Source organism: Penaeus chinensis, chromosome 38 (assembly GCF_019202785.1).
Source record: "Penaeus chinensis breed Huanghai No. 1 chromosome 38, ASM1920278v2, whole genome shotgun sequence".
In the NCBI taxonomy this organism is placed as follows: Eukaryota; Metazoa; Arthropoda; class Malacostraca; order Decapoda; family Penaeidae; genus Penaeus; species Penaeus chinensis.
In genome coordinates, this window is record NC_061856.1 from 13,937,586 (window position 1) to 13,955,085 (window position 17,500).

The 17,500-nt window shown below is 42.4% G+C and overlaps 1 protein-coding gene across 6 annotated transcripts in view; it reads left to right on the forward strand.

The window, feature by feature from the left end:
• LOC125045836 (adenomatous polyposis coli protein-like) overlaps positions 1-17,500 on the forward strand; it is a 67,066-nt gene that overhangs the window by 28,020 nt on the left and 21,546 nt on the right. For 3 of the 6 annotated variants that reach the window (XM_047643356.1, XM_047643355.1, XM_047643358.1), the window contains exons 3-20: positions 13-285; positions 697-1,008; positions 1,301-1,378; positions 1,809-1,949; positions 2,171-2,292; positions 2,556-2,831; positions 2,942-3,071; positions 3,217-3,399; positions 3,616-3,764; positions 3,971-5,299; positions 8,665-8,911; positions 9,407-9,648; positions 9,769-9,935; positions 10,186-10,309; positions 10,687-10,808; positions 11,164-11,312; positions 11,427-11,555; positions 11,757-11,932. In XM_047643356.1, the coding sequence (XP_047499312.1) occupies positions 13-285; positions 697-1,008; positions 1,301-1,378; positions 1,809-1,949; positions 2,171-2,292; positions 2,556-2,831; positions 2,942-3,071; positions 3,217-3,399; positions 3,616-3,764; positions 3,971-5,299; positions 8,665-8,911; positions 9,407-9,648; positions 9,769-9,935; positions 10,186-10,309; positions 10,687-10,808; positions 11,164-11,312; positions 11,427-11,555; positions 11,757-11,932 (4,349 nt within the window). The remainder of the gene's footprint in view (positions 1-12; positions 286-696; positions 1,009-1,300; positions 1,379-1,808; positions 1,950-2,170; positions 2,293-2,555; positions 2,832-2,941; positions 3,072-3,216; positions 3,400-3,615; positions 3,765-3,970; positions 5,300-8,664; positions 8,912-9,406; positions 9,649-9,768; positions 9,936-10,185; positions 10,310-10,686; positions 10,809-11,163; positions 11,313-11,426; positions 11,556-11,756; positions 11,933-17,500) is intronic. The other 3 variants (XM_047643360.1, XM_047643357.1, XM_047643359.1) reach the window with 3 other exon arrangements.

The window sequence follows — 17,500 nt, forward strand, 5'->3', positions numbered from 1 at the left end:
TTTCCTTTTCAGGATGGATGTGAGCGATGGCGTTTGGAGGGCGAGGTGTGCCGCCTTCAGGAGGCGCTCGGGCAACGCCTGGGTACTCCTGCTATGATGGTGCGGCGCCGTGATCACCGTCTGCATACTATCAACACAATTGAAAAGACTATCCAGCGGTTGCAGCAGGACGCCGTCAGGAACCACAACAACCAGAACAACCAGAATCACTTGCAAGACCAACAGAGAGGTTCTTCACCTGTGGAACACCCTTCAGACATCATGGATGCTGTGAATGCTAACCAGGTGAGGGGAAGAGATGATGCTGACCTTGATGCCTGTTTGTAGGAGAGATTTTATGATGATGATGATTATTATGGATAGGATTTTGTCCTAGCTTAATCTTATATGTTGGTTCTGAATATTAAACACTAATGATATCTTTCACTCAGTGTAATAATGCTGACTTTATGAATAGTAATGAGTATATTACAAAATATTGGAATACTGATCCATGCAGTATTTGCCAAGTCTTTTATATATAAGAAAATAGAATAGCAAATGTTAGAATATACCTTTTTTCCATAAATGTCTTTGTTTATATCTTTCACTTAATATTTGACATTAGTCTTAGAAGTAAATAGCAACTCAAAGTTGGTCTTTTTAATATGATGCATAGCTAGAGAACCTTCCTTTATTTTGCATTTTTGCATTCAGGCTCCCGATGAGGATGGCACAACGGAGGATATCAGTGAGATCCGGGAGTTGGACTCACTGCAGTCAGATACGCTGACTATCCATTCAGCAGATGGGGGTAGCCAAGGTAAGGGCAGGACAGCTGCCGCAGGCCAACAGGATGCGGACAAGGCTGAATGCACTCGAGAGAAGCTGTTCCAACCTCACCAGATTCCTACAGGGAAAATGCCACCAGCCATTGAGGCAGTTCTGAGGGGGACGTGGCCATTTGAGAAGGCACTATGGCACTCGAGTCCTGCATCCATGGGCATGCCCTTCAAGAATAATAATCAGGTATATAAGGAAATCTTTTGATGAATGCTTGTGTGTGTGGATATATGAGTGATTGATTTTCTTTGTATTTGTGTTTTTTTTTATCTTGCCGAAAGCTTGTTAGCTGTGTATTTAAAGTTATTTTTTAGAGCTATTTTCTTATCTTAGATAGTAGATAAATTAGGATATATTAAATGTAATTGCGGGAGATGCTTGATATTTGGTAGCTGAGATTCTATACTGATGAACAAAAAATCCATAGTAGCTATGGTGACCAATCTCAGGCTTATATATATTCATGAAAATTTTGCAGGAGGTGCCTGGCATTATGGCAACATCTAGTGTAACAAATAGACGAGCGCAGAGCACGCAGCAGCTTCTTACAAATAAGGTATGAATGTGCAAAGCTTATCTGTTTGCTTTGCATATGTCCATCACTAGCCTACTAATGTTATTAAAAAAAAAATTGGATGTTAATAATGCCAAATTTGTTTTATGTATGGAATAAGTTGTTTGTTGGTGTGGTAAGTTGTTTGATGAGTATAGATGATTTTTTTTAGACTATATGGTGTCTGGAAATGTAGTTGTGAGTTTCAGTGAAAATATTTTTGAAGAAATGTATAGTCTGTGAAACCTCACCCATGTCTCATGAAGACATTAGTTATTATAACATGTGTTTTTTTGTGTTATCTAGAAACCTTTATGATTGGATTTTAAAATGTAATTGAAACATGGTTACATTGATGTACATTTTTATGATATAGCAGTGCAAATAGTGATTCATTGCACTAGTTACTATTATTTCTCATGTTACACAACAGGTGGAAATGGTCTATGGCCTTTTGTCCATGTTCTCCTCGAGTGACAGAGATGACATGAGCCGTACTCTGCTGGCTATGTCCTCCTCCCCAGACTCCTGTGTGGCCATGAGGCAGTCTGGATGTCTACCCTTACTTATACAGGTATTGGAATTGGTGTGTTTTAGACATTGTTATAGACTGAAGTATTTTATGTTCTCCGAAAGGTACATCATGCATTCTGGTTTGGAATTAGAAAAAAAAATGAGGCAAAAATATATAACTATTTATTGATATTTCATGGGGGTGAATCTTGGTAGTATTATATTTAAATCTCAAAAATAAATACATTGTCCACAATTGAAAAAAAAATTTTCCTTTATTAGCTGTTGCACGGATGTGACGGAGATGTTCCGCCTACAAGAGAGACGCGGCTAAGAGCAGCACAAGCCCTTCACAACATTGTCCATTCTCATCCAGATGACAAGCGTGGACGAAGGGAAGCTAGGTAAGAACTCTTTCAAAGGAAATGAACATATGTGTAATAGTTGCTGTGTTGAAAATTGTCAGTTTTGAGAAAAAATAGATTAAAAGTATATCTAGTTTTATTTGATGCAGACATATATAATTTCAAAGAACACATGCTGTAGGTGAACCAAGTAATCAGAAAATACATTTACAAATATCTGTGCTTAATAAAGAAGTAACACTATTTCAAGATATATGTATTCTAGATTTTTCCTAATAAATATATTTTTCTGTATATTCTAGGGTACTTAGACTCCTAGAGCAGATTCGGGACTACTCAGACTACTTGTACGAGCGTTTGGAGCGCACAAGTGCAGGCCGTGGACCCCTGCTGGAGGATGATATGGATCGGCACCCTTGTCCTGCAATGGCTGCGCTCATGAAGCTCTCGTTTGATGAGGACCACCGGCATGCTATGTGCTCACTTGGGGGCCTGCATGCCATCGCAGAGCTCATAAGAAGGGACCATGATGGCCATGGTTCTACTACATCTGATCAGTACTGCATCACGTTGAGAAGGTGGGTTTAGACTTTTTTTATGTGTGATGATCAAGGGTCATAAATTAATTTGTAATGTCACCCTTACATATAAGAGAATGATATGCTAAGTCTATCATTGTCTCTTGCAGATATGCAGGAATGGCCCTAACAAACTTAACTTTTGGTGATGGAACCAACAAGGCTTTGTTGTGTTCCTTCCGGTCATTCCTGCGAGCACTTGTGTCACAGCTGCATTCGCCAAGTGAGGATCTGAGACAGGTGGGCTTTCCTACACCATGGTTTATTCCATTCACTTTTTTTCTATTTATTTAGAGGATGCACTGAATAGGAACAAATGTATGATGGTCATCAAACATCATTTTCCAATTATGTTTCTCATGTCAGGAAACTCTCCTTTGTACAGGTTACAGCAAGTGTGCTACGTAATCTGTCATGGAGAGCAGATGGAGGAAGCAAAGCAAGCCTGCGTGATGTAGGAGCAGTTTCAATTTTGATGCAGGCAGCTCTCAGTGCTCGTAAGGAGTCTACTTTGAAGGTCATTCTCTCAGCTGTCTGGAACTTGTCTGCTCACTGCAGCATTAACAAGGTAGGTTCTTTCCTCTCTGGCAAATTTGCATTTAGGGTATTGGCTTGCAAATTGCTTTTGATTGCTGCTCATGAAATTGATTATATTGACAAAACTGATGTTGACATTGCATGTGGTGGCACAAAAGCAAAGATCAAAATTACACCTTAACTGGTAGGGTCATTTATCATTGTAGTGCTTCAACATATGTAATAGAAGGAAGGGTTTGCCTTGCAGGCTGAAATATGTGCTGTGGATGGAGCATTAGCATTTATCTGCAGTACTCTTACCTACAAGTCTCAATCTAAGACTCTAGCAATTGTGGAGAATGGAGGAGGAATACTCAGGAATATTTCTAGTCATATTGCTGTCAGAGAAGATCTCAGGTATGTCATGTTCCGCATCTGGGTTCAGTTTTACTTGGTACTTTTGTTTGAGAAATATTTTGTTAGATTCAGAGAAAAGATAATCAGTTTTGTATTTGATTAGTTTTCAGTAATTGGGTGCTGAAATAATTTGTGGGTGAATCTCCCAGGAGTTGAAAGAGTGAAAGTTTAGTAATAAAGATTGTTGTTATTTTTGCCCATTTCAGGCAGGTGCTGAGAGAACATAATACTCTAAGCATACTTTTAGGTCAGCTACGTTCACCAAGCTTAACAGTTGTGAGCAATGCCTGTGGAACTTTATGGAACCTTTCAGCCAGGTGTTCACAGGACCAGCGCACATTATGGGAGCTTGGTGCTGTTCCTATGTTAAGATCACTCATTAATTCAAAACACAAGATGATATCAATGGGGTCAAGTGCGGCACTAAAGAATTTGCTACAAGCGAGGCCAGAGGGAATGCCCTTGACTGACCCACGTCATGGCATGGGCCTCCCATCCTTACAGGCTCGAAAGCAGAAAGCCTTAGAACAGGAACTAGATCCCTCCCTCTCAGAGACATGTGACAACATTGAAACCTCACCAAGAGCTTCACCAACCCATCCACAAGGCAGTGATCCACATTTTTATGGACAGCCTGGTGATGGTCCACAGTATTACCCAGGGGCACGGCCAATGTTCCACTCCTTAGGGGCACAGTATAATAATGTCCTACGATCTGAGAGCAGGGACTCAATCTCCTCAACCCATTCTGACAACTCCCATGACCGAATGCGGCAGTTGCTGATGCGTCACCAAGCTGGCCGTGAGCCCCTTGTGGAGAATGGAGGAAGGCCCTTGGATGGCAGACCCCTTGATCTATCACTTAGGTCCATGGCTCCTCCATCCCATGGTCTCCCAGACATTGCAAGGATGAGTCAGGATGAATTACAGAGACACTTAGATTCCCAAGAGTTTAATGGAAGTGCTGATGAGATATTTGCTTCTCGAGTTCGTAACATGAAAGATATTTACAATCATCAGCCAGGAGATTCAGGGCAATTCCCTGACTCCACAGGGAGCAGCGGGAGCATTCCCAGAAATGGAGCATTCCGTGGACAAGGCCCTCAGCCACCATACAGCCCAACGGCAACCCGTCGGCGATCGTCAAGCACAAGTGACGAAGAAAGAACTGGAAGTGGAAGAAACTTTGCCAATGGACAGCAGCCCCATAATGAGGCCCATTATAACATCTACAGTAAATATGTTAACTTTAGTAGAAATCTTGCTGAAGTCAACATTGAGAATGAGTCGCAAAAAGAACCTCTTAATTATAGTTTGAAATATAATGCTAGAATAGCTTCAAAAACATCTACTAATGAAAGTATTGCAAATATGTCTAAAACAGCAGAGCGACCAGAACCTCAGATTGACAATTATGTCGGAGAAAGAAGAGAAACAAGGAAGACAGAAACCCATAAAGAAGCTGACAGGGAACAAGAGGATTTCACAGGGTACACAGAAACAGATTTAGACCAGCCAACTAACTTCAGCCTGAGGTGAGTAAGCCATGTGTGAGACTCACACAAGTTAAGATTCTCTCCAGATTGTGATTTATTAATTCAGCTACATAAACAGACTATGTCCCAGATATTGGTATATAATTCATTGTATATTCTAAAACTTCAAATGCATAGTTATGAAAGTGCAACTTCTTTATAGTGCTCCTCTCCAAAAGTGAAGAAAATATGCTTTGGGAAAATGGTGGTGTTATGCAGAATGCAGACTCATTTTTCTTTTCTTATTTTTATTAATTTCATTTGTATTTGCTTTTCATAACTTTTATTTTTATTTTTTTATTTTTCTATTTTTTTAAGACCAGGCTCAATGCTAGGTATAACTTGATATATATAATGTTTTTTTTTTTTAAGAACTAGGCCCACTAGAGCATTTAATTTGGTGTCTAGTCAGTTGTGTCTTCTGGATATTTTCCCAAATCACTGTTGTTGTCGTGTTGCTTCTTTGAATGTTCATAGTCTGTCAGGATCAGACAACCCTTTGTTCAGTGTCAAACCTTGGCAACTCCAACCCTTCTAGGTTGGGTATTGTATATCCTCTGCTTTAGTGGCAGTGAAGAGACTATCTCTGCATGATAGCAGGATGTTGAAAGTAACATTGCAGGTGTTAATTCCTCATTTAATACTCTGAGGTAATTTAGTGCTTACAATCTTTATTGGTCCATGTATGACACTATAAAGAGGTTCCACTGTATTTGTATGGATCATGGTCTAGTTCATTTTGTTTGCTAATCCTATTGTATTATTTGGGCATGGGAAGCAAAACCTTAATGGAGGAATATAGATAATACTGGACTGGTTCCACTTTGATGCCAGACTAATATTGTACCTTACAAATAATCTTGGTACAGTCTGGTATTGGACCAGGCTCTAGTCTTGGTCGAGCTGCCAGATGCCGACCAGTAGCGGTGCGAGGGACCGGTACAAGGAGGAACAGCAACTAAACATAGATTGATGTTGTTGACAGTGATACTTGATATTCAGTGGTTTGTAACTACTGCAAGGTTCTGATACTGTAGACGATGCTTTTACCCATCAGTGGCTTATGTGCTAGATCTTGAATTAGCTACATATTTACATGTTTTGTAATATGCATTGGAGTGCTTTTGTAACTCAGAGGTGATGGTATTTCCTTTTTTTTTAAGTTGAGTTTCTCATAGGTAACAGAATTTAGGATTTTTTTTTTTTACAGAGGGATGATTTTGTGTTTGGGATGTACAGTGACTAGAGATGATTGCACTTTTTTTTTGGCTTGAAATTATAGTGATATTTCTAACATTGGAATAATGAGACACTAATTTTATTGTGTGATGTACAGTTTAGAGTGGCTGTACAATGTGTGCTTATGTTTGAAGGTTGTGATGAAATACTTGGACTTAGTAAAAGCAAAAATATGTTCTTGAACCTTATATTGGAATTATTTGATCATTTTCAAAGATCTTAGGATTATAATTGGAGTCAGTGTGGGAATGGCAAAAAAGAAATGCTAAAATCACAGGAAACACAATCTGTAAAAAGGATTTGATCATGAATTTGGAAACTAAACTTGTAGATGCCAGTAAAAGAACCTCAGACATGTGCTGACGAATCTGGCAATTTTTTGTACCGGTATTGACCCTCAATCTTTGTGTGTGTGTGTGTGTTTGTGTGTTTGTGTGTTTGTGTGTTTGTGTGTTTGTGTGTTTGTGTGTTTGTGTGTGTGTGTGTGTGTGTGTGTTTGTGTGTTTGTGTGTTTGTGTGTTTGTGTGTGTGTGTGTGTGTGTGTGTGTGTGTGTGTGTGTGTGTGTGTGTGTGTGTGTGTGTGTGTGTGTGTGTGTGTGTGTGTGTGTGTGTGTGTGTGTGTGTGTGTGTGTGTGTGTGTGTGTGTGTGTGTGTGTGTGTGTGTGTGTGTGTGTGTGTATGCATGCATGTGTGTGTGTCTTTCAGAGTCTGTGTTAGTCTATCTCTCTGTCTGCCTTTGTTTCTATCCCAGTCTCTCATTCTATCTGTAATTTTGTCTCTTATGTCTCTCTGACTGTTTCCCTGTCCCTATGTCTGCCTGTTTTTATCTCTGTCTCACCCTGTCTGTCCTTTCCCCTCCTCAATCTCCTCTCCTATTCCCTCCCTCTCTAATTCCCTCTTTCCCTCTCTTCCCCTCACTCTCTCTCTCTCTCTCTCTCTCTCTCTCTCTCTCTCTCTCTCTCTCTCTCTCTCTCTCTCTCTCTCTCTCTCTCTCTCTTCTTTCTTTCTTTCTTTCTTTCTCTCTCTCTCTCTCTCTCTCTCTCTCTCTCTCTCTCTCTCTCTCTCTCTCTCTCTCTCTCTCTCTCTCTCTCTCTCTCTCTCTCCCTCTCTCCCTCCCTCCCTCTCTCCCTCTCTCCCTCTTCCTCTCTCTCTCTCTTTCTCTCTCTCTCTCTCTCTCTCTCTCTCTCTCTCTCTCTCTCTCTCTCTCTCTCTCTCTCTCTCTCTCTCTCTCTCTCTCTCTCTCTCTCTTTCTCTCTTTCTCTCTTTCTCTCTTTCTCTCTTTCTCTCTCTCTCTCTCTCTCCCTCTCTCTCTCTCTCTCTCTCTCTCTCTCTCTCTCTCTCTCTCTCTCTCTCTCTCTCTCTCTCTCTCTCTCTCTCTCTCTCTCTCTCTCTCTCCCCACCCCTCCCCCTCCCCCCTCCCCCTCCCCCTCCCTCTCCCTCCCTCCTTTCTCTCTCTCTCTCTCATTCCCATTCCCATTCATATTCTTATTCTTATTCTTATTCTTATTCTTATTCTCTCCCCAATCTCATTCTCACTGTTACTCGCACTCTCATGCTCACACTTGATCCCTCTTACACACTATTGGGTGTATGAATATTTATATTTACTGAAATGTTTTCATTAATATATGTATGACATATAGTGCTAGCTCAGAGATCATTTTTGTTGTAATTTTCAGATGTCTTTTCTTTTTGTAAGACTTGAGAGTTATAGAGCATTGGAATATAGTATTGTTTTTAAAGACTGTACTTTTTCCGAGCATTATTTTAATAGGCAACAAGTTGTGTAGTTTGGCTTTGTATTAAAATTTCATTGATTGATTAATTTCTGATAGATCTCATGTATAAGAGGAGTGATTATCAGCTAACAAGTGCACTTTTTACTTAAGGAGTGCAGTTCAGTACTTTTGAGATGTCTGCTTAAGTATTATTAGGTTGCAATGATTTTATGTCTGTGACATGCAAATGTATATATACAAGTATCTGCAGATTTTGATGCAGATGAATTTGAAATGATATTTAATCAGAATCATCAGTGTGTAGTGCAAATAACCAGGCTAACAAATAGTGGGGAGGGGGGGAAAAGCAAACGCCAGACATAACTAATGAGTCTGCTTTCCTGACAGGTACTCCGAGGAACGTGACAGCGATGAAGCTGCCTTGTACCGGCGCCCTCCAAAAGCCCCGCAAGAAACACCATCTCAGTTCTTCGAGCCTTCTATTCATGATGATTCTGTCAAGACTTACTGCACTGAGGGCACGCCCTATGAGACCCCCTACAACTTTTCCACTGCAACATCTATGACTGACCTCCGTGAGCCGGCCATCAAGGAAGAGATTGAGAGGGAGAAGTCTGTATCTCCTGGTGAAGAGGTGAGCTTGAAGTTGTGACTGTGTGGGGATAATAGTTAAGCATTTTTGGTGCTGTATATTGAAGACTGTCATAGCCTAAGTCTCAGTAAACCTTGAAGAAGTCAAGGAAAGTGATTTTGGAATAGCTGAGAGTTTCTTACAAATATCTGCTCATTTGGGGATTATTTTGTAAAATTTGGGGATTATTTTGTGTAATTTTGATCAACAGTTTGTCATAGGGGATTCTAAGGATGTAAGAAACATGATGAATAAGGTATATATTTAAGTAATAGTTGGATCTGCTATGTGAAATGAGCAGATATTTGTAAGAAACTCTCACATCAAATAATCTAGTCTTTGTAATGATGAAATTGATGTATAGCTTAGACTTTTTTCTGGTTGAAGGCTGTGAAGTCAAATACATTTAGTGGTATTTTAACACAAAAATATTTGCAGATATTTTAAAAGCATCATTTCCATCACTCAGTTTTCCCAATGTTGTCATCTTGCTTTCAGAAGAAGGAAAAGGACCTGAAGGTCGATGACCTTGAGAACGTTGAGGACTCCGATGATGCGCGGGACACACTGGAGCCCCTTCCCTCTCAGACTGGCCTGCCTGTCAAGAGTGGTCTCAGCTCGGGCATGATGACACCTGACAAGCCCATCACCTACTGTGTTGAAGGGACCCCAGTGTGCCTCTCAAGGTTCTCATCTGTTTCTTCCTTAACAAGTGGAGAGATCAATGCCAATAATGACAGGTAAGAAAGGGGAAAATTAGGGAGAAGATTGACTTTCTTTTGGAAAGGCATGAGCAGAAATACGCCCAAAAACACCTTCACATATAGTGGATTGGATTCTCATCAATTGTCATTCCTCAGGGATGGTCTGATGGGTGACCTGTCTGAAGATGGAGAGCAGAAGCCTGAAGTTGTGAGTCAGGAGAAGAAGGGGAGACTGCAAGAGCCAAGGAGGGAAGCCGAACAAGCTGACACAACCAGGGATGGAAGTCACACTCCCTCCTCTCAGCAGCTGGATAGACCTGAAGGTAAACTTGTATTCTCTAGTTTTTTTGTGTTTTTTTTTTCCACTTCTCCTTTGTTACATATTATCAATTTGATATGCTTAATTTTGTACTGGGATATTTTCTTTTCTTTATGTCAATTGTAACCATTGTTTGAAAATATATAAAAATAATGGTTCTGTGATATATGGAAATCATTGTAACTCTCAGTCTCATCTTTCCCATGAACTTCAAATTGACTCTATAACTGAGAGCCCCTTACTGCTTCCTCCAGGCAAGAGTGTGCACTATGAGGAAACGCCACTTATGTTCTCGCGAGCCACGTCGGTCTCCTCACTGAGCAGCTTTGAGGTCCAGTCCATCCATGATGATCGCAGCTCTGTGGTCTCAGACTTCAGGTATTGTCTTGTTTTTGTGTTGGTTCTTAGGTAATGACTGAGTTTGATTAACACTTGTGGTGAGCACACGGATCTGTATGAGAATGTATTTTGTCATTTCTGGTTTAGTTTTTTGTTATATGTGATGGACTAAGGATGAGTGAATTAAAAGAAGGTTTACTTGAAAATACCCAAGATACTATTTACATTTTTGTTGTAGTTTGCCTAATCAAATAATAATGATACCAATCCTTTTGCTTATGTAGCTCTACTAATAACAGTGATTTTGTGTAAGAAGAAGAAAAAAAACAACAAGACTTTACCCACTACACCTTCAGCCTGTGTATTGTGCTTTCAGAATGTGACTGTCCTATCTCTCTCTCTCTTTTTTGTGACAGTCGGTTTACCAGTGGTGCCATATCTCCAAGTGATCTGCCAGACTCCCCTAGTCAGACTGTTCCTCCTAGCCCCAAACGGTCTCGCCCACCATCCCAACCATTTAAGCCACCCCCCACTCATAGTAAGGAATGGCTTGGTTTGTCTTCTTCTTTGTTGACCTTATTAACTGTAGCTCTGCATTGCATTCTTAGGAAAGTTCATTGAAGTGTGTGACGTTGGTTGCAACAGAATACTCTTAGCAAATACTTGAGAAGTGTTTAGCCTTTTGTGCATATGTAATAATAATAGTGATTTACATACTTTTTATTTTATTTTTCAAGAAATATTTGGATATTGTAGAGAGTTAGGAGTAAAAGATCTTTCACATTCCATTTGCCTTTTGGATAATATGTTTTAATTCATTGGCAGGTATGTATGCATGTGTGATTGCTTACATAAGCTTAGCTAATACTGATCTTACCCTATTTGCCCACCAGCAGAGCCAAGAACAAGCACAGGTGTGTTCAGTGAGGCTCCCAAAGCCTGGGTGGAGGAGGGCACTCCCGTAGAATTCTCTCGCGCCACTTCGCTCTCCTCGCTCACCATTGATGATGAGCTCCCCCTCACTGTGGATGTGGTTCCCAGGGTGAGTTGATATGGAGCCAAAGGAGTGAAAGGAGATTTTTTATATGAATTGGATTTTAGTCTTTTTTTCCTCTTTTTTGCAGTGATTTAACTCTCTTTACTTGTTTTGTTCAAGGACCGTCTTCGAGGTGATGGCAAGGATAGCAGTGAGAACACCGCGAGTGAAGGTTCCAGAGCGGCTTCGCGGGGGTCGCAGCGAGGGCTCCAGATCCCTTGCTCCAACATTCCAAGATTCCACACACAGGTATGAACAACTGTAACTACCTGTACTTGGGATCACTATGGTAATATGTGTACTTTTTTTTCCTTTATTCAAGCATAGGTGAAAAGAATTATTGAAACGGATTTTGAATCATTGATATTGCTGAATTATCATTACTAGAATCTGTGCACATTTCCCAAGTTTCTTGTCTCACACCCAGAACATGTATTCTATTACCCACAGAAACATGAGCAGCTAGAGTCTGAGGAGCATGGTGAGGATGAGCCTAAGGACAAGAAAGATGATGAAGTCGAGACCCGGTCCCGGGAGCACTCGCAAACGCGCTCAAGCACACACTCAGACTCTGAGAGTGAAAACATCCTGGCGGAGTGCATCAGCTCAGGAATGCCCACCAGCTCGTGAGTACCCTTTTATTTTCTACATAAGTATTGGTGTCTTATGTTTGGTGCGTCGTGGGTATTCCTGTGTTTCTCTATATAATGAGCGTCACAGTCTAATGGATATCAAGTGGTTTCTGCATTTGGTATGGCTAGGTTTCTTTGCTTAGTATGTAATGGGTATCACTGGATTCTGTTTCTGTATTACAGGATTTGTGTAATTGGTAGTGGAAATGGTGTCACTCTGATTTCTGTCTCATGTGTTTAGTGGGTATCACTGGCTTTCTATTTTTGGTGTATGGTAGGTTTCTGTAATTAGTTTGTAATTGGTATCACAATATTTCTGTTTAAGGTATGTAATGGGTATCATTCTGTTTCTGTTTATGGTGTGCAATAGATATCACTGGGTCTCTAGATTTGTTCTGTAATGGGTATTTAGCATGCAATAGGTATCAGTGGGTTTCTATTTGTGGTGTGTAATGGATATATGTGGGTTTCTATATTTGGTGTTATATATATATATATATATATATATATATATATATATATATATATGTATGTATGTATGTATGTATGTATTTATGTATATATATATGTATATATATATATTTATTTTTATTTATTTATTTTTTTTTTATTATTATTATTTTTTTTTTTTTTAGTGAGTGGTTGGTTAGGGATTGGTATGGTTATTAAAGCTGTGGGATTGATACTGTGCTACCATTTTGTTTTATATCGACTGACATTTTTCTTTTCTTTTCCCAAACTGATGTGTATATTAGTACTTCCTGGTAGAATCACTGTATTGACACATTCATAGAGGGAGGGAAAGGGGACATTGGGATAGGAGGGGGGGGGGGAGGGAGAAGGAGGGATGGGAAGGGAAGGGGTAGAGGGGACAGAGGGGTTTTAGATGGGGAAGGGATGGTGGGGAAAGAAAAACAGGATGGGAAAGGAGATAGAGGTAAAAGAATTAGCGAGGATGGCGAGTGGATGGAAGGAAGAGGGAGGGAAGTATGGAGAAGAGAGGGGAGAGTGAAAGAGAGGAAGAAAGAAGATGGGATAGGAGGAGATAGAAGAGGGAAAGTGAGATGGAGAAGGGATGGAAGAGAGAAGGAGATTGGGATGGAGAAGAGAAGAAAAGAATATTATAGAATATGGGGAGAGGGAAGGGAAAGTGTGGTAAGAAAATGTGAGGAAAAAAGAGAGAAGAAAATAATGGAGGAAGAGAAGAGAGGAGAGAGGAGGAGAGGCAGGAAAGAGGAAGGTAGTGAAGGGGGAGGGGGGGGGGGAAAGAAGAGGAGGAGAAGGAGAAGGAGAAAGAGAAAGAAAAGGTGAAGGAGGAGAGGGAAGCTATAAAAGGGGGGATGAGACGTAGTAGTTGAACGCGGAATCTACCTGTCTGCTCCATCACGGTTCGGTTCCTTTTAGTGGGTAGTGTGTCGCAGGGGAGTGGGGGGGGGGGGGGTCGACAACAGGGTTTGCTCGCGGAGAAAAAACGGCGAGAAGACTTCCGGTTTTTTAAATTCTTTTACGTTGCGGAGAAGTGAGGGGAGGAAGGAGGAAGTGTAGAGGGGGAGGGAGAGGAAATGGCAAGATAAAGAAGGGAAAAAGGGGGGAATATCCTTGGGAGTGGAGAAGAGAGGGAAAACGAGGGGAGAGGAACAGAGAGGGAGAAGATAAGGAAAGGGAAGCAGAAGGAAGAAGTAATACTGGATAAGCAAAAATAGAATGAGATACTGAAAGGCCGGAACAGGCGAGAAAGAAATAGCAAAAAGAAAGAGATAAGGCAGAAGTAGCGAAGCGACACGCAGAGAAGTCGGGAGTAAAGAAGCAACACGAGATAAGAGGAGACGCTACGGGACGTAAAGAACAAAAAAAGAAAGAAAAGCAAATGAAAACAGTAAGAAGAGGAAGAAGGTCAAGAACCAATGTCTGTAAAAAATGCAAATGATAAAAGGAAAAAAAAAAATGAAGATCAAGAACCAGCTTTCGTTTGGCTTCGGGGCCGCCGCGTCTCCATTGTGCAGTAACCGGTAACGCGCGGAGAAAGTCCTCTCAGACTGACCGGGAGGCGCCTCGGTACTCCGGGCATGGGGGGGGGGGGAGACAGAGGGGGAGAGGGGGTCAGGGAGGAGAGAGAAAGGGAGGGAAAGTGGGAAGCAAGAGGGAGAGAAGGAAGAGGAGGGAGAGGAAAGATGAAGAAGAGGGGGAGGGGAAGGGAGTGGCGAGAAAGGGGAAAGGGAGAAGATGGATGCGAGACAGAGGGGGAAAGGGGATCAAGGAGGAGAGGGAGAGGGAGGGAAAGAAGGAGGAAGCAAGAGGGAAAGAAAGGAATAGGAAAGTAGAGGAGGAGAGGGAGGAGGAGGAGGGGCGAGAAAGGGGAGGGGGAGGGGTGGATGGGAGAGAGGGAATAGGAAGGTAAAGGAGAGGGGGGAGGAGAAAAGGAGGAGTTGGAGTGAATCTGGGAGAAAGGGCGGGGTTGGGAGAGTGAAAGGTCATGAAAAGGGGGTTAGCAGGGTAAGGAAATTTAGATTGATATTGTTATTACTGTCAGTAAAAGTAATGAGGGTGATAGTAATTGTAATTATTATTGTTATTATTATTATTATTACTATTACTATTACTAGTAATACTATTACTATTACCATTACCATTACCATTATCATTATCATTACCATTACCATTACCATTATTATTTTTATTATTATTATTATTATTATTATTATTATTATTATTATTATTATTATTATTATTAGCATCATTATTATTTTTATTGTTGTCGTAGTGTTTTTTTTTCTACCATTATTATTATTGTTCTTGTTGTTGCTGTAATTATTATTGTTATTTTTTATTATTGTTTTACTGTTATCATCAGTGCCATATGTAGTTGCCACTTATCTGATTCAAAAGAAACAAGGAAAGCATTCAATCAAAGTCTCATTCAGAAGTTGACGACTTAGAACTTCACAGAGTGTAAATGTAATTGCGTGGCGTTAACCCAACCAGAATGATTTTCTGTTCCTATAAAAAAAGAGGTTCTGTTGCATCAGCTTTCATTATTCCCCTCGTCTTCTCGCGCGCTAGGTTGAGATGTCAGCGCATGCAACATTTGGCGTTGCACGAGCTCAGCTGCTTGGAAATCGGTACACGGTGTTTCTGGGCCTTTTTAGCAATGGTTTCGAAAGATTTGGGTATTTGCCGTCAGTATTTTATATACCTCCGGATCGTGTGGAGTAAGTTAACGTTGTTGACCTGGTAAACCTTGCAAAAAAAAAAGAAAAGAAAAAAAAGAAGAAGAAAAAGAAGGCGAAGGAGAAGAAGAAGAATTAAAAGGTTTATTCTGGTTCAAGTGATTCCTCCTCCCTCTGGGGCGATTGCAGAAAGTCACACATATCAGCTGGTCCGGCTGCCCCTCTGTAGCGGTCGGGATAAACGGATTAGCGAAGAAAATCCCAGATGTGTAAACCGGACATGTTCCCCTTGTCGGACAGCGCTCGGAGAGGTTCGGGGAAATTTAGGAACAATAGCTTCATGGTCAGGAGCTTGTTGTTACAGCCAGGAGTCGTAAGCATATCGAGGACCCCTGATTGTAGGTACAGTTCACGTTCGGTTAAGAGAGGCGGAGTTGAGAAGGAGTAGTCCGGGTTCCGAGGGAGTGTGAGGTTGGAGGAAAAGAGGAGGGAAGTGTCATTATGCTTCGTATGCGATGATTAAATTTGAAACACGCGAAAGATTATGACCGAGGGAGAGGGAGGGGCAGGGATTGGAGACATTGCCTTGCATTAGGATTGGGAGAAGGGGGTATGATTGGTTAATATGTATTTAAGTTGAAAGCTTGGAGTACGACGTGGTTGAATGAGGTTGTAATGATAATGACGAAGTTACTGATTAAAGGAACATTGTTCCGCGGGTAAGCATCTTAGGCTGACCCAACGCTGAAAGCCTGCAAATCCCCGGAAGGAGCGAGACACGTAACTCGCGCCTCAAGACCAAAGGCCGCACTTCCTTCCCCGCGCGGTGCCTCCTCTTGACAGCTCGATGTTGATGGCCTGCATTTGTTTCCCGGGAGGACAAGGAGCGATTAGCCAATCCGGGCGCCAATCCCAATGCGAAAGGGCTGCGCGTGGAGTGTACTTGGCCCGGGACTGCGGTGTTGTGTGACGGCATGACGCTGGAGTGGAGCGTGGGCGAGCCACGTTTATAAGAAGGAGCGGGGGGAGGGGCGCGGAAGAGAGGGGAAGGGAGAGGCGAACGTGGGGGGCAAGGGGAGGGGAGAGGGCTACCGGCTGATTCACTCGACGTACTCTCGTCTTGCGGCAGGCGGTAGTGTTGCTGTGTCCGCGGGGGAGGCGGCGCGTGTTCGAGAGGGCAGCACGCGGCGGCGGCGGCGTTGTTGTCGTGTCCGGTGGCGTCGGAGGGACGGCCAGGAGCTTCCGGGCTCCTCCTGCACTCGGTCGCTCGCGCGCTCTGTGTCGCGAATCGCGGTGAAAGTCGAGATTAATTTAGAGGAGCAATGGACGCAATTGGTCGTGGAGATGGCTTGCACCGCCGCCACTTTTCGTAGTGTTTGTGAAATGCAAAAACGAGGTTGAGTTATGACGAAAGTTCCACGTCGGCTTGGGTGAAGTAACATTTTGTGAACTGAAGTGAAGGAAGTGCGTGTGAGAGGCGCCTTGTTCGAGGTGCAACTGCTGCCGCGCATCGCCTCGTCGTCGGCCGGAGCCCTCGGAGGACGAGGCAAGGTAAGATAAGGCTGACTGACAGACGGTTCTTGAAGGACGGCACAAAACAGGTCCAAGTGGCAGGTGTCACTCATTGGACTAGATTAAGGCTAAGCTGCGTGACAGGGGAGCCTTGTATGGTGGGCCGAGGGGCCTGAGGGGAGAGTCGCACTCGGGCGGCGGGAAGCAAGTGCTCGCGTGTTACTGTGTACGTAAGGAGATCTGGGGAGGTGGGAATGGAGAATGGTAGATGGTAGGACCAGACTCACCATAAACATTGTATGATTTGTGCTGCGTTCATTGTATAATAAGTTTATAGTTAAGTCACTAGAGATGGAAATGACCTGTGATGCCGAATAACAAGAGTCCTAATTTAGTGCATTTTATTTGCATCCGTTAGCGATAATAAAGATAAAAAGAACAGTACTTTTGCAAGTGTGTAAGCGTACTTTACAGAGTGAGGGGGAATTATAAGTGTGTAAGAGTACAGCCATAGTGTGAGGGGAAATTTTAAGTGTATGCAAAACTAAACGAAAACCACCGCCAAGATACATTTAAAAGGCATGCAAAGTCGTCAGCCGTCAGTGTCCTTTATGCCCGCGGCTAACAGAGCGTTTGTCTTCCCTCGCATGAAGCAGGAGGACAGAGACAGTCTGCTTGCCGGGCTTAAGCAGGGACGAGCGGCGGAGGCGAGGGGTAGCGGTGTCACCGAGGCAGGAAAGCGGGTAGAGCAGATGAGGTTGGTGTGGGTGAGGCGAGAGTGGGCTGGCGAGAGTGAGTTGAGCCCAGGGAGAAGATATAGGGAGAGGAGAGAGAGGAGAAAAGAGAGTGAGAGTGAGAGTGAGAGTGAGAGTGAGAGTGAGAG